Source organism: Indicator indicator, chromosome 34 (genome assembly GCF_027791375.1).
Source record: "Indicator indicator isolate 239-I01 chromosome 34, UM_Iind_1.1, whole genome shotgun sequence".
NCBI classification, from domain to species: Eukaryota; Metazoa; Chordata; class Aves; order Piciformes; family Indicatoridae; genus Indicator; species Indicator indicator.
Window position 1 is genome coordinate 977691 of NC_072043.1, and position 20747 is coordinate 998437.

Sequence of the window (20747 nt, forward strand, 5' to 3'; positions counted from 1 at the left end):
GGTTGGAGAAGATCTCCCAGGTCACCAGGTCCAACCTTCAACCCAACACCACCAGGGCCACCAAACCCTGGCCCCAAGTGCCATGGCCACAGGTTTCTGGAACACCTCCAGGGATGGGGACTCCACCACCTCCCTGGGCAGCCTGTGCCAGTCCCTGACCACTCTTGCAGCAAAGAAATTTTTCCTCATCTCCAACCTAACCCTCCCCTGGCACAACTTGAGGCCATTTCCACTCTTCCTGTCACTTGTTCCTTGGCTGAAGGGGATGCCCAGGTGCGATGCCCACAGATGCCACCACCCAGGACACACCGCGGACTGTAGGCCCCACGCAGGCTGCCAAGCCCCACGTAGCAACCCCCCGGAGAAAACGGCGGGGGGCGGCGGGCGAGCTCCTGGCTATAAAAGGACCGGATCCGGCGGCCCCGGCCAGCCGCCCGCTGCCCCCGGGCCCGGGGGGCGGAGGCGCGCAGGGAATGCGCAGCCACGATGCTTTTCGGAGTCTTTCCCCAAATATGGTGCCTGGGCCCAAGTCACGGAGCCGGCGGGGAGGGAGGACGGGGTGGGGGGCTGACATCACCGGGCCGGCCCCGGCCCTTTTAGCGCGGGGTCGGCGGCCCCGCCGCGCACTCCACCGGCTCCCGGTCCCGCACCGCCCGCGCCTCCCGCAGCAGCGCCCGTAAGTCCCACTGCGGGGCGGGGGGGCAGCAGGGAGGGTACCCCAGCGAGGGGAAACCGAGCGCTTGGCATCGGGGGTGCTGCTGTCCGGTATGAGGACCCCGAGTCTGGACTGGGGACGCTGCTCCCGGGGCTGTGCTGCTGCTCCAGGGATGGGGATTCCTGCATGTCCCCATGCCCGGGATGGGGATGCCACGGCCAGGATGGAGACCCTGCGCGTGGGATGGCGACGCTGTTCCCGGGGCTCTGCTCCTGTTGCCAGGATGGGATTTCCATTCCTCTGGCTGGAATACCACTCCCCGGACTGGGGATGGCGTTCCCCGACTGGGATGCCACTCCCTGGACTGGGGATGCTGCTTCCCGGACTGGGATGCTGCCCCTTGCCTTGCCCCACTGCTCCCTGGCTGAGGATCAGGCCCACCGGGAGAAGCTGCAGGGCTGGCAGGTCCAGGGGAAACTGGTGGTCAGTGAGCACTGCCGTGTGGCCGAGGGACCGTGAGTGGGTGAGGCTGGGGTCTGCATGGGCAGCTGGGCCACAGAATGGAGCTGGCTGTGGCATTCCTGGATATGCCTGGTGGTGCCTGTGGGGTGCCCCTGCATAAACCATGGGGCTTGTGGGGGGCCGTGGCACTGCTGGCAACATCATCTGTGGCACTGAGCTGTGCCAGGGCTCAGGGCCTGTCCAGGATGTGCCCAGCAGTTGGGGTGAGCCAGCCCAGGGCAGGGTATGGATCTGGGCACTGGGCACATGGCTCCTCGGGGGCACAGCCCTGATACTTGGTGGCTGAATGCCAGGCAGGGAGCTGTGAAGGAAGGAGCGATGTCATCTCCACTGAGGATTTGGCTGCTGGCTCCCAGCACCTCTCCCTCCTGGCATCTTCCCTGGCATCCTCCAGCCCTGCCTGCAGCCAGCTACCTGCCATCTCTACCCACAGCATGTCCTTACAAGGGCATGGGCACAGCTCCCACCTCCATCCTGTCTTGCCTAAGCTCATCCCCAGCACCCCACAGCATCACGCCACCCCACCCCAGCATGGTGTGACCACCCTGCTGTGCCATGGTCACCTACTGTGGTCATCCTGCCACCCAGACCCCTCCGCTCTGTAGTGCCCACGGGGCAGCATGGCTGCTCTGGCTGGAGGACATGGCCATGCCAGGGACATTTGTGCCAGACAAGAGACGACAGGCGGCTGAGCAGGCAGGGGACAGGGACAAGGCTGCTCTCTCATACAGTCTGACCCAGGGAGTGGGGACAAGGTACCTCTACCAGGATGGGCACCGCCTGTCCGAGGGCACAGCCCTGCACTCACCTCCAAAGGTGCCCAGATGGAGCTGGTGCCAAGGGAAGAGCCGGGAGCAGAGCATGTCCCTGTTGCACCAGGCAGATGTCTCAGAGTGCCGGGGCGTCTGCGAGGTCCCTGGGCAAGGGGACAGAATCTTCACAGCCTGACGGTCCCTGTCCCACCCAGGGCTCCCACCCACCGCAGAGATGGCAAACAAGGGCCCTGCCTATGGCATGAGCAGGGACGTGCAGTCCAAGATCGAGAAGAAGTACGACGACGAGCTGGAGGAGCGTCTGGTGGAGTGGATCGTGGCACAGTGCGGCTCCTCCGTGGGCCGCCCCGAGCGCGGCCGCCTGGGCTTCCAGGTCTGGCTGAAGAACGGCGTCGTAAGTAGGGGGCTGGGCGCCCACTCTGCCCGGGACTGGGTGGGCATTGGGTGGGGTGGGCAGCTCCGCAGCTGGTGATGTGTGGGGGGCACAGCGAGCACAGACTCTGCTCTGCTGGCAGGTCCTCAGCCAGCTGGTGAACAGCCTCTACCCTGCCGGCTCCAAGCCCGTCAAGATCCCCGACCCCCCCCCGACCATGGTGTTCAAGCAGATGGAGCAGATCGCTCAGTTCCTCAAGGCGGCTGAGGACTACGGCGTGGTCAAGACGGACGTGTTCCAGACCGTCGACCTCTTTGAAGGTGTGGACGGGCAGCTGGGGGGCAGCCGCCGTTGGGGAGGGGTCCGGGGCTGTCACGCCGGGCCCGCCCTCATACCCTTCCGTCCCTTCCCTTGGCAGCCAAGGACATGGCGGCGGTGCAGAGGACGCTGATGGCTCTAGGGAGCCTGGCAGTCACCAAGAACGACGGCAACTACCACGGGGACCCCAGCTGGTTCATGAAGTAAGTAGGGGAGGGCGGTCCCGGGAGTGGGCACCCCCTTGCTACCCAACAGAGCCCTGGAGCACACGGCGGGCAAGGCATCCCTGGGGGGCAGGTGCTGCCAGGGCACCCCAGAGACAAGGAGCTGGGCACTGGGTTAGGCACGGGGGTGCCACATATGCCTCTCCCCCCGCCCCGCAGGAAGGCGCAGGAGCACAAGCGGGAGTTCACCGAGAGCCAGCTGAAGGAGGGCAAGAACGTCATCGGTCTACAGATGGGCAGCAACAAGGGCGCGTCACAGGCGGGGATGAGCTACGGCCGGCCCCGGCAGATCATCAGCTAGGCAGCCGCTCCCCGCCGCCCCCAGCCCTCCCGCCGCCGGCGGGAGAGCAGCCCCGGCCGGGACCTCCGTCTCCGCTCCCCCGGCCCAGCGCGCTGCAGAGCCGCCCCTCACCCGCTGGTATTTATTGGAAGGAAAGCGCCAGCCAGCCCCAGCGCCCCTCCAGCGCCAACGGCAGCATGTGCCCAGCCCCGGGGACGCCGGGGCAGCCGCTCCCCGCCGGCCTCGCACGCTCCCGCCGACCCCTCGCCAGCCCCCGCCGCCAGCCGGTCCCGTCCCCGCCGCGCTCGCTGGCACCCACGGGTGCCCCGCTGCCCTCCTCGGCGCCGGCGGGCGGGAAGGGTGCGAGCTCCGGCCCCCGAAGCCGCCCTGCCCTGCCCTGCCCGCAGCCCCACACGAGCCCCGCGCCACCGCCGTCGAGATCCTTGCAACGGGGAGAGAAGAGAACTGGCCTCGGGTTTGTACTTCGTTTTTGTCAACATTAAAGGGTCTTCATCTAGCGCTGCCTGACGAGGGTTCCTTCCCCCCCGGGAAGCCAAAGCCAGCCCCCCGCAAAGGTGCTCAGGGCGCCTGGCCCATGCCTGCTTTTCCTTCCTTCCAGCTGGCACAGCCCCAGCCCCCCGCTGCCCAGAGCAGCCCCTGGAGGTGCCCAAGAAACACGAGGCCATGGCACCTTAGGACGTGGTTTATGGGCACGGTGGCATTGGGGTGATGGTTGGACTTGATCTTCGAGGTCTCTTCCAAGCCAAACAATTCTATGACTCCGTGAGCAGCCCCAGCACCATGACAAGAGCTCCCCCAAGCTTGGAGCTTCTGGGTGGCTGACGTTTGCCCAGCGAGGCGAGAGCAGAGGAGTGAGGGGAGGGCAGAGGAGGGTTTTCAAGGCTTTATTTGGAAAGCTACACAAAAGGGCTTTGCTGATTAAAAAACAAACCCCAGCTTTAGAAAAATCAACCACCCAACCCCCAGCGCCACCACTGAGCCAACCCTGCTCCTGCTGAGCCACTGCCAGAGCAACTCTGCCTCCCCCTCCCAGCCTGCAGCAGGCATCACCCACAGCCTCAGCCCTCCTGGGCACCAGGCACAAACCAGGACCCTGGGAAGTGTCCACTGCCACCACACCTGCTGCCAGAGGTGCTGCCATGCCAGCTGAGCAGGGACAGCCCACAAGCAGTATGGTTGGCAGTGCCCTGCTGCCTTCTGCCTCCCCAGCTGCTTGCCTGCCTGTGGCAGAGAAGGAGGTGGCATGGTCAGAGAGCAGGGGGGAGGGAGCAAGCTCTGCAAATGGGCGAAATGGATCCCTGCTTCTGACCTGGGTGTAGCTGGTGGGTGCTGGCCAGCTCCTAGCCCAGCAGGGTGGGCAAATGACAGTGCTGTGGGGTCCCTGCTGGCAGAGGCAGCTGCCAGGGGCCCTGACGTATTTTCCGGGGGACAAAGTGTCACTTCTGCCCCATGCTGCAAGGTTGCTGTAGCTGTGGTGTCCATGGGGCTCTGCGCAAGGCTCCACCACGGCTGCCACGCGTGCAGGAGGCACCACCGTAGGGTCTTGTTCCACGCACTAAGGGAAGCCCTGAGTGCCACCTCCAACAGGGATGGGTTTAAGGCTTGCTTTGTTTCCCAGAGCGAGGGAAGGGGAAGCTCCCCTCCCACTGCCAGCAATCTTTCTCCTCGTTTCTGAGCCACTTCCAGCACCACCTTCCACAGGACAGGGTGGCCACTGTCCGTGGTGGCTCAGGAAGTCTGTGCTGCCACACTCGGGAGGGACACAGTGGGAGGCAGGGACACAGCCCAAGGCCCCAGCCCCAGCTAGCAGGCCTGGTGCTCCCTGTCCTCTGCCATTGCCTCCCGCCCCAGGTACCCAGCAGGGGCTGCCTCCTGCAAGCTCCCAGCTCTGCTGCTGCCGGGAAGTTTGGGGTGGGTGGGGGTCCAGGACCCCTCCTCCCTTTCGCCCTCCTGGGCAGGCTCAGGGTGCTCACACTCCAGCTCCACGTCCTCCACCTCCTTCTCCCGGTACAGTGGCACCGACTCCATCTCCAGGCCACTCTCTAGGGCTCTGTGCTTCCCTCCCTGCTGGTACCACTTGCAGGCAGTGGAGCTGCTGCAGGCCAGGTCCAGCCCCACGTTGTTCCTGGTCAGGCAAACCTCCAGCATGTAGTAGAAAGTCCAGAACACGGCGAAGCAGCCCAGCAGCAGGAGGGTCTGTGGAGGAGGAAACCTCTTGAGAAGCAGAGCCCTCGGGCAGCCCAGAGCCCTCACCTGTTGCCCAGGGTGCCAGGAGGGGCAGGTTCCTGCTCCCCCAGTCCCTTCTGCAGAGGAGGGGTCCCCTCAGCCGCAGGCAGCTCACCTTGAGGGTGTTGGCTGTGATTGTGTAGTGCTGCTCCTCGGGGATCTCCAGCCCCGGAGGGCAGGGCAGGGAGAAGTCACTGCTCAGGTACCGCCCACTCATGGCCTCCTCCAGCAGCCTGGCGGACAGAGGCACCCTGTGAGGGTCCTACAGGCAGGGCACAGATGCTCCAGAGCGGGTCCCAAACACCCACAGAGGATCCAGAGTGCCTCTTCCACCACTGACTGTTGCCCTCTTGGGTCAGACCCAGCCAGCAGAGCTGTTTTGATCCCCTGGGCAGGGGATCAGGGGCAGCATCTCCAGCCCAGCAGCACCTGCTCAGAGGCTGTCCCCCAGCCCCTGTCTGCCCACCAGGATGGCCTTGTGGGCTCCTACCTCTGCCGCTCCCTCATCTCTGCTGGGGTCCAGGAGGAGCCATACAGGGTCAGCTGCCACTGCTTCAAGGTCCCAGGCCTCAGGCTGCCATCTCCTGGGGAAGAAACAGGTTGGACCAGCAGGGAACAACCCCTCAGATGCTGAGCTGGCAGCTGCCTGTGCCACCACCCCACGGGGCGGGCAGGACTCACCGATGTCCCTGACAACCAGTCTGTAGGTGCCCTGAGCCTCCTCACCCCAGCACCGCACTGTGGAGAAGGTCCAATCGGCAAAGCCATTGGGGTCCCTGCCCAGGGGAGAGGAGAAACAACCACTGAGAGGCTCACACCGCCCTGGGGCCAAGACTCTGGGCACCCCCACACCCCCTGCCCTCCCTGGTGCTTACGAGTCCATGCTCCTGGTGGTGCCTATCAGGGACATCAGGCCACTGGGGCACAGCAGCCTGACCTCCAGGTTGCCACGGCGGGGGTGGGTTATGGTGACAGTGACTGCCACATGCTCCAGGGTCCTCATGCCAGAGAGCTCCAGGTCAGCAGCAGTGACTGGGAAAGGAGAGGTTGGGTTGGCCTTGGCTGGGGGCCAGCATGGATTCCCCTCTTGCAGCTGGTCCTCAGAGGCTGCTGTGCCACAAGGGGCACCAAGGCTTGTCTCTGCCTCCTCCTGCCCACCCCCCTACGGCTGTGCCCCCGGGCAAGGAGCAGGAGCCAGGGAGGCTCTGCCAAGTGCCTGGCAGCAAAGTCATGCTGTGTCCAGTGGCCTGGCCCTGTTCCATGCTCCACAAGGAGCCTCCTTGTCTGCCCAAGCTGAGCCACCCACGCACCAACCCAGCTGGCACAGGGGAAGGTGTCCTGGCACACTCCCTCCCGGGCACCCCACATCGTGCTCAGGCTGCTGGCATGGGCCAGGGGCTGTCAGGTACTCCTGGAGCAGGGATGCCCACAGCTGTGCCCACTCCCTGCCCTCTCATTTACCAGCAGCTAAATCCTCATCTCACAAGCAGGGCCCAGATGCTGCCTGCACAACCTGTGCTACTGCCCTGTGAGCTCCCTGGCATCCAGCTCTGCCCTGACTCAGGGCTCAGGAGCCCACCCAGAGCACTTTGGCCACTGCAATGAAATAAAACCTTGCTCTTTATCAAACTTTTTCTGCTGTGACCCCAGGGGTAGCCAGCAGCCAGGCCTGGCCAGAGCCTGGTACCCAGGCTCCCTGCTCCATCCCAAGCCATCTGAGCAGCCCCTGAGGGCTAATTATAGCAGCAGGAACCCCTGCAGGCTGCAGAGCAGAGCTCAGCCTGTGGCTCAGCCTCCTCCTGGCAGCCCTGGCAGGTGAGTGCTCCTCAGCCTCTTCCAAACCCTGCTTGCTGCCCAGCTTTCTGCTCATGACCCCTTCTAGGGCAGAAGGGAGCTGTCTGACCTCCTGTGGCCCCAGAGGCAGAGTGGGGTTCACTCAAGCAGCAGGCTGTCACCCTCAGCCCCTCTCCAGGGGAGCCCAGCACCTGCCCAGCATCTCCTCAGCCTGCAGCAGGGAGGGAAGGGACAGAACCACCTGTGAGGGGCCTGCCAAGCTCCAGTGGGGGACCTGAGCAACAGCCTCTGGGTGCTGCCACCCTCCAGCACCTCTGCAGGAGCTGCAGCTGGGGCAGCAGAGGGGGGCAGGACTGGGAAGGGCCTGGGGACGAGCTCTCCTTCCCACTGGTAGCAGCCAGAGCAGCTCCTTGTTTGTGTGGCCAGAGGTTGGCCAAGTCGGGAGCTGGAGCATTACCTAAAATGGTCAAAGGCAGAGGAGCAGGGCTGGCTGCTGCCCAGTCTGGCCAGGGCCTGGCTGGCTCCTCAGGGACATCAGGCTGTGGACAGAGCTATGGGGAGGGGACCACAGCAGCAGACAGAGGTCCCCTGGGGATGGCAGCAGGAGGAAGCCCAGGAGGCAGCCCAACACTTAACCCCTCCACAGCCCCATGCAGCCCTGGGCTTGCCCTGCCAGGCTGTGGCATGCCCAGCTGTGCCCCATGGCAGCAGGAAGGGGCTGGCTCCCTGGCTTCAGGCCTGGCAGGGCTGCTCTCACCGTTCCAGGCCACCTCCAGCTCCTGTGGCAGCAGGGGGATGCTCCGACCCTCCCTCAGCGTGGGGCTCATGTAGGAGGCCAGGTAGGGGACAGACTCCCAGACCTGTCAGGGACAGGGTGAGAGGGTTCAGCACAGGCTGTGCCCTCCCTGCATGCCCACCTCACTATCACCCATCCCTCCATCACCCATCCCTCCATCACGCATCCTTCCATCACCCATCTCTTCATCACTCATCCCTCCATCACCCATCCCTCCATCACCCATCCCTCCAACACCCATCCCTCCATCACCCATCCCTCCATCACCCATCCCTCCATCACCCATCTCTTCATCACTCATCCCTCCATCACCCATCCATCACCCATCCCTCCAACACCCATCCCTCCAACACCCATCCCTCCAACACCCATCCCTCCATCACCCATCCCTCCATCACCCATCCCTCCATCACGCATCCTTCCATCACCCATCTCTTCATCACTCATCCCTCCATCACCCATCTCTCCATCACCCATCTCTTCATCACTCATCCCTCCATCACCCATCCCTCCAACACCCATCCCTCCATCACCCATCTCTCCATTGCCCACTGCTCTCCCAAGCTGCTCTCCTGGCACATGTTGACACGAGCCCAGCCTGAGGCTTTCCACATCAACCCCAGAGGCAAAAGGGCAGGAAACAGCCAGAGGAGAGAAGGAGCAGCCTGGAAGTCCCCATGGAAGAGGGAGGGGCACCAGTGGCAACCTGCAGTGGCCATGCAGTGAGTGAGGACCAAGTGCCAAAGAGCTGTGCCCTGGTGCCTATGCCACTGGAGGCACAAGGAACAGGAGATGGAGCTGCCCCTGCCTCTCCCTGCAGCCCCCAGGACACAGAGCAGGGAGCTGCCAGCTGGGAACTCTTTCCTTGGGGCACGATGCCCTGCCCTGCCCGGGGGGAAGCCGCTGCCATGCCATCCATCAGAGCTGTCGTGCCCATGCAGGCTCTCACCATGGCTATATATAGTGCTGGGAGAGCAGCAGCTTGGGGGCAGCTCCACAGCCTGCTGACTTCATCCCAAAAGCAGCCTCCCAGCTGGGGCTGGCAGGGCCATGGCCGAGGGTGGCAGCGGCGTTGCCCCAGGGCACCGCCAGCACAGGACAGGTTGCTGCCACCACCCCGGGGTGCCCCAGGCCTGGCAGGGGAGTTACCTTGGCAGCGTTCACCAGCCTCCAGGCGTTCAGCAGGCCGAAGCCGTGCTGGTGGCTGTGGCTGAAGCCTGCCTGGTTGGTGTCCCACCGGGCGTGGCGGTCCTCGTACTGCAGAGAGAGCAGGGACACTCTGCTTGCCTCTGGCACGCCAGCAGGGAGGTGAACTGGGGCACAGGGGTCTGGGCATGAAGGGAAGGAGGCTCAGAGCCATCCCTCACAGCCTTATTAGAAAGAAACAGGTTGGCCTCTGTTGGAAACGAGTCCCAGGGCAAAGAGGCTGCCCAGCTCCTCAGGAAGGCAAGGGAGCAGCAGCAAAGGGCACAGATGCCTCTGCTCTGAGACATCCCAGCTGCTGCCTGAGCCACAGCCCACAGAACGGCAGAAGCCTTGGGGAGAAGGAACAGAGTCCTTAAAGTCAACAGGAGCTGGGCCAGGACAGATCTGGGTCCCATCACTTCTCAGCTTGTAGCCCCCATGGCAGCCTGGCTGTGCTTGTGGAAAACCCTGCCCCGTGCCAGCAGGATGCCAAGTCCTGCTCCACAGAGGGGTGCAGGACAAACCCTGCCCCCAGCCTGCACTGGGCAGCTCCAGCCAGGTCCCAGCCATGCTGCCTGCAGAGAAGCTGTGCTGGAGAGGGGCAGGAAGGGCTCTGCTGGCTCACTCTGCTCTGTTGCCAAGAGCCCCAGCACAGCCCAGAGGCCAGCTCCTTGCTGCACCTCCACCGTGGGGTGGCACAGTGCAGATGTCTGCAGCATGCACCCCACATGTGCTCCCGCTGAGCCTCTGCCAGCCCCTGGGGTTGGCAGACAGAGGCATTCCTGGAGCAAATTCCCCATTTCTCTCCCTGACAGAGGAGAAAGCCTCAGCCACATTCCTGGAGGAACAGGGCTGGGGGGGGAGCGCAGCCCCTGCACCGCCAGCCAGGCGGCAGCAGGAGGGGCAAGAGGGCACAGAGGGTGTGCAGGGCAGCTCCTCGGGGCAGCAGGGGAGGGGGAGGCAGGGCAGGGGGCCCGGGGTGGCAGTGAAGGGGGCCAGAGCTCACCTTGGTGGCAGTGAAGACGATGATGTGCTGCACGTCTCGCCAGGTGAGGCAGGGCCGCACCTGCAGCATCAGGGCGATCATGCCAGCCGCCAGCGGGGCAGCGGCCGACGTCCCGGTGTGCCCCTCCGTGCAGCCCGTGCCCTTCTGCAGGTCCCAGTCTGTTGTCACCTTCCCAGAAAGGGGACAGAAGCCTCCTGTCAGCCCAGTGTGCCCTGCTGGGGGCGTTGGGGCAGGTACTGGAGCGTGCAGCCCTGGCCCTGAGCCATGCCCTCGCCACAGCAGCTCCGTCGGCAGCCCATGCGCAGCCTGGCACACAAGCGGGGGCACAAGGCAGCTATGCAAAGGGCACAGGGTGATGTGGGTTCTGAGCCTCCCCACCACCACCCTGGACACAGCTCTGGAGTCTGAGCCTGCCAGCTGTGGCAGGGGAGAGCCCTGGCAAAGAGCCAGACTCCTCTGCAGCCTCTCGGGGGGAGCAGGCACACAGAGCTCCTTCCCAGCCCTTCCTGGAAGCCAGGAGGAAGAGGAGGGACTGCAGCTGAGTGCTCCTGGTTCCTCACTCAGGGAGTCACCTCCTGGTCCCTCACTCAGGGACACCTCCTGCCTCTCTGTCACCACAGGGCAAGGCCTGCTGGGGCACTGGGGCAGTGTCCAGAGGCTGACTCCTGTTCTTCAAGGCTTTCAGGTGAGTGCCCAAGGACTGCCCTCCAGTCCTGCAGCCCTGGCCTGCACGAACCACATCTCATCTGCCTGCCTCTCCCTGGCAGGGGCAGCTTCCCCCCAGACAGGAGGGAGGGATGTGCAGCACTGGAGCTTTCTTCCACTCTGTGGTTGCTGAGATCAGGCTGGCAGGCAGAGATCCCCGAGCAGGGCAACAACAACATGAGCAGGGCAGCAGCAGGAGAGGGTCAGGGATTAGCTGCTGAAAGGCCTGGAAACATTTCCCAGGCACTTCCTGACCAGGACATGGGCCCCCAGCAAAAACCAGTACAGACTGGGAAGGACAAGACCACAGCTCCCCAGCTGCGAGCTGCAGCCCTGAGCTGGGATGGAGCCACCCAGTGTGGGGCTGAGCAGAGGGCAAGGGCAGGAGGGCAGCTTTGCTGTGGGAGGAGATGAAGGGAGGCAGAGAGAGGAACTAAGCAGCTCCAGGGGAAGCTCATGGTAGGCACAGCTTGGGACCTTCCTCATCTTCACTCCAGCAGAACCAGGCTTCCCCAGGAACCCTCTGGGACTGCGTGGAGCACAAGGGAACCTCAAAAGAGGCATCAGGAGATTCCCAACTGATGCCAGCTCATTGCAAACCCAAGGGTGGCATCTCCCACAGGCAGCCAGCCCGTGGCTGCCAGCAACTGGAGCTTTTCTTGCCTTCTATGCCCCAATCCAACACATCCTGGCAGCTGCTACTGAGCCCAGCTCACACTCAGCCACTGCATGTCCTGCACAGAACACCCTGGGACATAAACTTTCAGTAGGAAGTGCAGCTGCTGCCAGGAGCTGCATTAAATTCTTCCCATTAAGGAAACCACACAAGTCTGTGGTCTGCTAGCAGAACCAAAGGCAGCAGATGGCTGCTGAGAACTTAACTCTGACAGCACTGCTGCACAGCTGAGGGGAGTCAGGAGCACAGAACCCTCCAGAAAGAGGAGGGGCTGAGCTTTAGCGTGCCAGGGGCACACTGGAGGGCCAGCATGGCACTGCCAAGGCACTGGCTGGCACATGCTGTGCCTAGGCTATGTAGGGCACCTCCTCATGGCTCCTGCTGGATACCAGCTCCCACCTTAGGGCCCCACAAGGCCAGCAAGCAAAATGAAGGTGGGTTTGACACTCCTGAAGTGCTCTCACCAGCAGCAGATGTGGGGGAAGCTGGGCTGTAACTGCTACTGAAAGTGCAGCAGAGCCTTTGCTTGGCCTCTGTTTCTCTTTTCCCAGTGCCACTGGCCCAGCCTGGGCCAAGAGAAGTGATTTTGAAAGGAGAACTCAGCTCCTCCTGGCCTTGGCTTTCCCTCCTGTGTGAGCAGAGCCCCAGCAGCTTGCCAAGCCCCAGCCATGTGGCTGAGGAGCCTCTCCCAGTTCCCCCAGTATGTGGGGAAGCCTGTTTGACAAGCCTGGGTGCAGCTCCTCTCTGGCAGAGCCACAGCTGCAGGTCCCTGCTTGCAGGGGCACCCTCAGCACTGTCCTTCAGCCAGCACTGCTGCTGGTGCTGCTGGGCCAAGCTGGGACACCACTGCCTCATCCTCTTTGCCAGCAAAGTGGCTCTGGGAACTCCCAGTGCCTGCCAAGCTACAGGCAGCCCCAAACATTCAGGCCTGGGCTCTGCAGTCCCCACTGGCACCCCAGGTCAGGCACAGGTCACAGCCACAGGGGCCTGGCAGCCCCTGGGTGCAGCAGCAGTGAGGAAGGAACACACTGGGTCAGGGGAGAACAGGCCTGGCTGCTTGGCTCAGGCAGAAAGGACATTCTGTTGACAAGAAGTCATTTTTTGGCAAAAAAAGGAAAAAAGCTGATAAAAATACTCTGAAAAATTCAGCTGGGAGAAGCATCCCTGCCAGGACAGCAGCAGCCAGGGCCAAGGAGCTTAAAGAGCCCCATGCTGCTCCCAGCCCTTGTGCTGCCACATCCCCCTGGAGCACAATCCAGGGGCTGGGGGGGGCAGGGTGTGCTGCAGCCCCCCAGAGCTGAGCCACAGCCAGCCTGGCTCCTGCCTCCCAGGAGAGCAGCAGAGGAGTCTGGCTCCAGAACCCCTTCTGGCTGAGCAAGGGAGGTGCAGACAGCTGGGCCAAAGCTGCAGGGGCACAGCTGCAGCAGGGCACAGGGCAAGGCTTGGAGGGGTACTCACAATGCTCCTCATCATCTTGTCCCCACCACTGAAGGTGACAGCCAGCATGGAGGCACACTCCTCGGCGTAGAAGGGCATAGAGCCTGTCTCGTCCACTGCGCCTGCCAGGGGCAAAGGGCACCCAGCCTGAGAGCCCTGCTGGGCTTGGGCTGCTCAGTTCACATCGTGGCAAGCCTCTGAGCACCTGTCCTGCTGGCTGTGCTCTGGCACTGGGCAAGGGAAGCCACAGGAAATGCAGCCACAGGAGATATCCTTTCCCCATGCTTGGCATGACACAGATCTGCTGGAGCAGCTCTGCTGTGGGGACAGGCTGGGGGAGTTGGGCTGATCAGCCTGGAGAGGAGAAGGCTCCAGGGAGAGCTTAGAGCTGCTTTTCAGTATCTGAAGGGGACCTGCAGGAGTGCTGGGGAGGGACTGTTCAGCAGGTTTTGGAGTGACAGGAAGAGGGGGAGTGGTTTGAAAGTGGAGCAGGGCAGAGTTAAGTTGGCCATCAGGAGGAAGTTCTGCACAGTGAGGGTGGGGAGACACTGGAACAGGCTGCCCAGGGCTGTGCTTGAGGTCCTATCCCTGCAGACATTCAGGATCAGTCTGGATGTGTCCCTGTGCAGCCTGCTCTGGCTGGAGCTGTCCCTGCTGCCTGCAGGGGGGTGGCCAAGATACCCTTGGAGGCTCCTGTCCCACCCAATGCACTTTGTGACTGTGTGAGGTCACTCCCTCAACATGGGCTGTCTGTCACAAGCCCAGAGATGGAGGCCAGACCACAGGCAGGGATTTCCTTGGCCTCCTCTTGCTCTGTAGCTCAAAGCAGGCTGCAGGCAGGAGGGTGAAGCCCAGCCCCGCTCTGCACCCTGCCATGCTCGCTGCCAAGGCAGGGGTTGCCTTCCCGCTACCCAGGCAGGTTTGGCACCGTTAGGGATGTTCCCATTTGCCCCTGCTAGGCAGGAAGGGGTCAGCAGCCACCTGCTCACCTATGGTGACAGTGTAGATGGAGTTGGCATAGCCATCATAGTTGCAGTTGTCACTGTGCTGCCCGCCGTTGCCGCTGGCCACCACGAAGATGCTGCCGAAGCCCCTGCGGCCTGCGATCACCCCGTGCTGCAGGGCAGCCTGCCAAGGGGGTGAGGCTCAGTGGCTGTGCTGGGGCTGGACCCAATGATCCTGAAGTCTTTTTCCAACCCAAACAATCCCCTGACCCCACCTGGGCAGGTGGCTCCTTCCCCAGCCCATCCCCACAGCGCTTCTGTCAGCAGGAGTCCTCACGTGGAGCTGGCAGTGCCCACAGCCCTGCCAAGAGCTCAGGGTGGCAGCAGGGCCGTGTGCCCAGGCTGTGTTTCACCCAGCTGGCAGCATCAGGCAGCTGTGTGTGTGCAGCCCCTGTGCCTGTTACAACAGCAGTGCCTGGGCCCAGCCCGTGGACAGCTCACTGCAGGCTGGAGCTGACTCTGCCTTAAAGACATGGAGAGAAGAAGGCAAAGCAGCCTCCCAGGCTCTGAGAGCATGAAGAAGGGACAGCACTCGACTTCCAGAGGTCAGAGAGCAGGCCCAGCCTCCCAGCTGTGCCAGGCTCCCCCTGGAGCTGGCTCCCCAGCAGCATGGAGGCTTCCCTGCCAATGGGCACCACCCACATGTGGCCACTGCCCTCCTGCAAGGCCCCAGTGCCCCCCAGGCTTTGCCTTCCCTGAGGATTAAACAACTCCACCAGCCCTGCTTGACACCCTGCACAGGCACCTGGAGCAGGGAGGGATGGACAAGGCAGAGAGGAAGCCTGCTGGGAACCAGGCCTCTTGCTCTGCCCTCCCTTCAGCAGGGCGAGGCACAGGGAGAGAACAAAGTAACCTGCAGAGCTGGGAACCATTTGTCATGGTGCACTGGTGGCCCAGGTGCCAGCACTGCTCCAGCAGCACACTCACTGCTCTCCTGAGCTCAGCAACCTGCAGCAGAAGGCTGCCAAGCCAGTGGGAAATGAAGCAGGTCCCAGGAGCAGTGCAGAGGCAGTTCTGGGGCCCCTCAGTGCCCCTCCTTGCAGGGGCAGCCAGGCTGGGGGCACTCTGCAGTGGTTCTGCAGCACCTGAAGGCTCTAACAGCCTGGCAAGGAGCAGCCTCAGCTCAAATCTTCCTCCTGCTGCAATCCCACCAGGAGTGAAGGCAGCCCTGGCCCCAGCTCCCTGCCTGGAGCCAGCCTCAGTGCTGGGAATGCTCTGCCCCCTGAGCACAGAGTCCCTTGGGTTGCAAAAGCTGCCAGGGTGACACAGGGGTGGCACAGAGCCTTCCCCAGCCTCTCCTTGCCAGGCTCAGCCAACACTGCCCTCCCACAGCAACCTCACCCCTGCCCAGCACACTTCTGCTGCCAGCCACACAACCAAACCTGTGCTGAGCCACAGCCACGTCCCCCCCGACCTGTCCTGGCAGGTGAGAACCCAGGGGCACCAGAGTGCCAGGCTGGGGGCAGCTGTGCTGCTCAGACTGGTTGTTACCTTGCCCAGTTGGTGAGGGCCATCCACAGTCTTCCCATCATCATCTGGGCCCCAGCTGCAGAGAGAGACAGAGTGAAGTGACCTCCCCAGGAGTCACAGGCAGTGACTTCCTCCCATGGCAGTGAGCTACCAGCAGCCACCAGTACTCCCAGCACCACCACTGGCATCAGAGGGTACTGTGCTTTCCCACCCCTGGCGGCTGTCCTGCTGGCACTGTGCCCCTGGGGCAGATTCCAGGGGACAAAATCTTTGGGTTTTGTTTAACAATCAGCTTCCTGCACATTCCAGTCCCTGTCACAGGGCAGAGCTGGGGCTCCCTGCTGGCAGCAGGGGGGGCACAGTGCCCCTCCAGCCCTGCCAGCAACAGGAACTTTGAGGTTCCTCCTACCAGAGAGCAGCTCACAGGAGGCATCACTGTGCCATGGGTGCCTCAGGACAGGAGCTGCTGCTTCAGCCACGGGCTGGGACCCCTGGGGGCAGGGCAGGGCCCATGGTGACCCAGCTGAAGCCCCCCCAGGCCTCACCTGCAGCTGTAGATGTCGTTAACCTGATAGTGCTTGTTAAAGGCCACAGCCTCCATGCTGTCCGTGAGGGGCCCGTCCAGCACCCGGATCCCTGCGGGGACACAGGGACAGGGACATGGCCAAGGTCACAGCAAGCTGTGCAAACAGGGCAGGCTGGCACTGGGGACACAGTGGGGACACTGCTGCTCCCCCCAGCCCCAGACACCAGATCTCCCAGAGCTGTAACCCTGAAGATCAGTCTGCAGGGGCTGGATGTGTGCAAGGGGCTGTGTCTCACCCACACTTCCACATCCTCTGCTCCTCTGCCAAGCAAGTGCCCTGGTGCCAGGCTGGTGATGGTGAAAGCACAACTGGACACCAGCAGTGCTCACTCCTGTGCACCTCTGAGCCCCCTACCCAGAGTGCTGCTTCTCAGGGGCTTCCTCACATCCTTCCCTCCATTATCCTGCTGTGTTTCAGGGCAGGGCCCTGCCTGGAGCCATTGCTTCCCCTTCCTGTCACCAAAGAGCCAGCCTTGGCTTTGGGAGGGACAGCACAGCAGGCTGGGGGCCACCAGGGGGCACAGGGAGGAGCTGAGCACAGGGCAGGCTGCAGAGCCCACCTGCAGTGCTCCTGGGTGAGCTCCTGATGCCCACCCTAACCCTAACCCCATCCCCACTGGCACAGCCAGGGAAGGTGGCACCATCTGCTGGTATGGACAGAATCACATCCTAGGGCCCTCTGCTCTGCCAGGGACACAGCCTGCCTGGCACACAGCTCCTGGCTCCCTCTGGGAGTGTGTGAGAGCCCTGGACACAGCCGAAGCCACAGTGGCACATTCCCAGGATTCTGGACCCTCACCCTCTGTCCATCTCCACCAGGCAGAGCTGAGGCTTGTGGGCTGGGGGAGCACAGGGGCTTGGCAAAAGGAGAGCCATGAAGGTGATCAGAGGGCTGGAGAACCTCCACAATGGGGACAGGCTGGGAGAGCTGGGGCTGATCAGCCTGGAGAAAGCTCCAGGGAGACCTCAGAGCAGCCTTCCAGTACCTGAAGGGGCTCCAGGAGAGCTGGGGAGGGACTTTTGACAAGGGCTGGGAGTGCCAGGATGAGGGACAATGGCTTTGAGCTGGGAGAGGGGAGACTGAGACTGGAGATTAGGAAGAATTCTTGAGAGTGAGGGTGGGGAGACACTGGCACAGGCTGCCCAGGGAGGCTGTGGATGCCTCCTGCCTGGAGGTGTTCAAGGCCAGGCTGGATGAGGCCTTGAGGCTGGTGGGAGGTGTCCCTGCCCATGGCAGGGGGTTGGGACTGGTTGATCTCTAAGGTCTCCTCCAACCCATTCTATCCATCTGTGAAATATTTCCTTCCCTGCTGCCTCTAGACACAGCCTCAGCTGCCGCGCTGGGGAGGGCACATGGCTGCCAGGTGCTCCTGCAGCTGGGCAGGGGCAGGCTGCAGACCCACACCGGCTGCCCTGGGTGGGTATCAGGGACAGGCAAGGGCTGCAGGCGGCGGCAGGCAGCCCAGCCCGGGCCAGCCCCGGCACGTACCGGCGATGCGGCTGCCGTAGGCCACTCCCACGGTGCAGAAGCTGTTGTTGGGCACGGCGGCGATCTCCCCGGCACAGCGCGTCCCGTGGTGGTTGCCGTTTTCCTCGTCGGGGTGAGGCATGGGGTCAGGATCGTTGGAGTTCAAATCGTAGCTGCCCTCTGGGCTCTGCAAAGGGAGCCGTGCTGAGGGCCCGGGGCGAGCAGGACAAGCAGGACCCGGCGCTGGGGGAGCCACACGACCTGGAGGAGCTGCTCCCGCCCAGGGCTGCGGCTCGACACTGCTGCCTGCTGCTGTGGGAAGGGCACCGACAGAGGCAGCTGCAGCTGCTGCCAGCAGGCAGGGGGAGGCCAGCTCCGTGGCCAGTGCCAAGGCTGGGAACCAGCCTGCTGCTCCACAGCTGTCTGAATGTGAGCCAGCAGTGTGCCCAGGCAGCCAGGGAGATGCCATCAGTGTCCTGGCCTGGATCAGCAGTAGTGTGGCCAGCAGGAGCAGGGCAGTGATTGTGCTCCTGTTCCGGGCACCGGTGAGCCCACTCCTCCAGTACTGGGGTCAGCTTTGGGCTCCTCACTCCAAGAAGGACATTGAGAGGCTGGAGAAGGTCCAAAGAAAGGCAACAAAGCTGGGGAAGGGTCTGGAGAAGAGGGCTGTGGAGGAGCAGCTGAGGGAGCTGGGGGTGTTTAGTGTGGAGAAAAGGAGGCTGAGGGGAGACCTCATTGCTCTCTACAGCTCCCTGCAAGGAGGCTGGAGCCAGGTGGGGATTGGGCTCTTCTGCCTAGTTTCAGATGATAGGAGGAGAGGAAATGGCCTGGCATAGTGCCAGGGGGTGCCACTCACATAGTTGGGCTGGATGTCTTTGATGGTGTGCTCCACGCCATCGTCCACCACCACCACAGTCACGCCACGCCCCGTCACATTCTGCTCCCACACGCCGGTGACGTTGATGTCCTTGCCGGGGCTCTTGCGGTTGTTCTGTGTGCCCCAGGGCACAGTGAGGGCAGGGGAGAAGCAGAGGGGTGGGGGTCAGCTCCTGAGGAAAGGGCCTTCCAGGAGTCTGGGGACCAGGGCTGGGTTGGGAGCGCAGGAAGGGGGTCACAGGAGGTTTGGTTGAGGTGGGCAGCAAGCAGCAGTTGCTGAAGCCACGAAGCAGAGCACCCAGCACTGTGGGGCTAGCACTGCTCCTGCTCATCACAGGATCATCACAGGATGTTAGGGGTTGGAAGAGACCTTCAAAGATCACCAAGTCCAACCCCCCTGCCAGAACAGGAGCACCCAGGGCAGGTCACATAGGAACACATCCAGATGGGTCTTGAAAGCCTCCAGAGAAGGAGACTCCACAACCTCTTTGGGCAGCCTGTTCCAGTGCTAAAAAGCCCCAGGGTTCTCAGCCTCTCCCCATAGGGCATATGCTCCAGTCCTGCTCACTGTGCTGTGCCCACAACCCCTCTGCCCAGCCCAGCACCACCAGCGTGGGGCCAGCCACGGGAGCTGCCTCCTCCTGTTATCATGGCAGCGAGCAGGGTGAGCTCCTGGCAGGCTCACCCCAAGCACACACAGCAGCCCTTGTGCCCAGGGGGCGACAGCTCGCTCTTGGCCGCTCCCCCGGCCCCAACCCTGCCAGTCCCCCTCAGGAGCCACCAACCTCACTCACCAGATGCCACTGCTGGGGGTATTTGGGGTCGTTAAAGTGCAGGCTGCGCTTGGAACGCTTCAGCAGCTTCTGCTCCGAGTGCCACCGCACGCTGTCGTGCTGTGCAAACACAGAGTCCACCGAGCGCCGCACGGCCTCGGGCTCGCTGCCCGCTCTGCCCTCGGGCCGGTAGCTGAAGAGGTAGTGGCCGCGGAGCTCCCCGACGCGGCCCATGTTCCGCAGCCCCGCGGCCCGAGCCAGCTCCTCCGCTCGCTGCTCCAGCTCCTCGTCGGGCGCCTCCAGGCTGACCGCCCAGCTCAGGTGGTACTGCTGCTGCTGCTGGTGGTGCTGGCGGTGGCCGTCAGGGCGCTGCCCGCCGCGGGCAGGGCTGTGCGGGCAGGCGAGGGGCAGGCAGGCAGCGCTCAGCCAGAGCCAGGTGTGGATGCGGAGCGTTGCCTCCATCCCTGCGCTCCATAGCGGCGCCCCCCGCGCCCGATGCGGCATGAGACAGGCGGGCTGCGGACGGCGGGGAAGGAAAGCCGGCGGTGAGAACCTCTGCAGAATGGCAACCGGGCGGCCACAGCCTCCCTCGGGGCTCCTACAGAGCCCCACAGCTCCCGGCAGGCTTCATCCAGGCTTGCACCCAACACGGCAGAGATCCCCTGCCAGGTAAAGCCCCCGGCCAAGGCAGCTCTTTCCCAGCTGCATGGCACCGGGAGGTCACCCGGCAGGACAGGGATCAGGCCACGCTGCTATTGAGCTGGTGGCCCTGGGCCAGAGCACACCACGCTGCTGCCACCACACAGAGGCCACGCTCTACGAGGAGCTGGTTCCTATTCCTGGGGACGTCCACTGAGCTCATTTCTCACCTGCTCCCTGGTGGGAGGAACCTGCTTGCCCCCAGCATGGGTGGAAATCACCCTCGGATCAAGACCCACTCCTTGATCCACGGCTCCACACGGGTGGGAAGCACCTCCCAAGACCCTGCTCTGTCTCCCACGTCCATGGAAGTGCCTTCACGCCGCTCAGGGCTCCACGTCCCCTCAGCAGTCTGCCGCTGAGGACTGCCCCTGTGGCTCTCCTCTCCTGCTCACCTCCCAAGCCGCTGGCACAACTCACCGGCTGCGGTTCCTGTTGGACACCGAGGCCCAAGTTTCTCTCCCTAAAAGCTGGGCTCTGACTTCGGCTGCTGAGCTCCCAGAGCAGCACCTCCAGTGGGTGCCTGCACCCTCTGCAGACCTACAGCGACCTGGGTCAGAGCCGGCGCCAGGGAGCCGGGGAACACGGACACGCCGCGGCTTGGGGCAAGAACCGGAGTCCCGGAGGTCAAAGCTCAGGGACGGGCTCGGGCCACCACATAGCCACGACTGCGGGGCAGCCTGCCCCCCACGGCGGCTCCCCCGGTTCCTGGGGGCAGGCCAGGAAGAGTCCCCCGGGCTGGGCAACCGCCTCCAGCCCTCGCTGCACCCCCGAAGCGGGGAGCTGGTAACGGTAAGCCGGGGGCAGCAAGGACCCCGGCGCTGCCCAGGAGCCCGCCCGACCCCCGCTGTCCCGTTCGCGGGCCCTGTCCCCGTCCCGT

General features: G+C 63.6%; 2 protein-coding genes across 2 annotated transcripts; one reads left to right on the forward strand and one right to left on the reverse strand.

The window, feature by feature from the left end:
- Window positions 1-644: 644 nt before the first annotated feature.
- On the forward strand, window positions 645-3166 carry TAGLN (transgelin). The gene is made up of 5 exons (XM_054395643.1): window positions 645-676; window positions 2145-2344; window positions 2466-2643; window positions 2742-2844; window positions 3025-3166. Exons 2-5 carry the CDS (start codon window positions 2165-2167, stop codon window positions 3164-3166), a joined length of 603 nt encoding a protein of 200 aa, XP_054251618.1. The 5' UTR covers window positions 645-676; window positions 2145-2164.
- Window positions 3167-4969: 1803 nt separating this feature from the next.
- On the reverse strand, window positions 4970-19672 carry PCSK7 (proprotein convertase subtilisin/kexin type 7). Its single transcript, XM_054395642.1, has 15 exons — window positions 19190-19672; window positions 18376-18510; window positions 17541-17706; window positions 16011-16101; window positions 15487-15541; window positions 13981-14119; window positions 13013-13113; window positions 10174-10341; window positions 9132-9239; window positions 7944-8046; window positions 6268-6424; window positions 6074-6168; window positions 5883-5976; window positions 5508-5625; window positions 4970-5362 (listed from the first exon to the last, which is right to left on the reverse strand). The coding sequence occupies exons 1-15, from the start codon at window positions 19670-19672 to the stop codon at window positions 4970-4972; spliced, it is 2406 nt and encodes an 801-aa protein (XP_054251617.1).
- Window positions 19673-20747: the final 1075 nt, after the last annotated feature.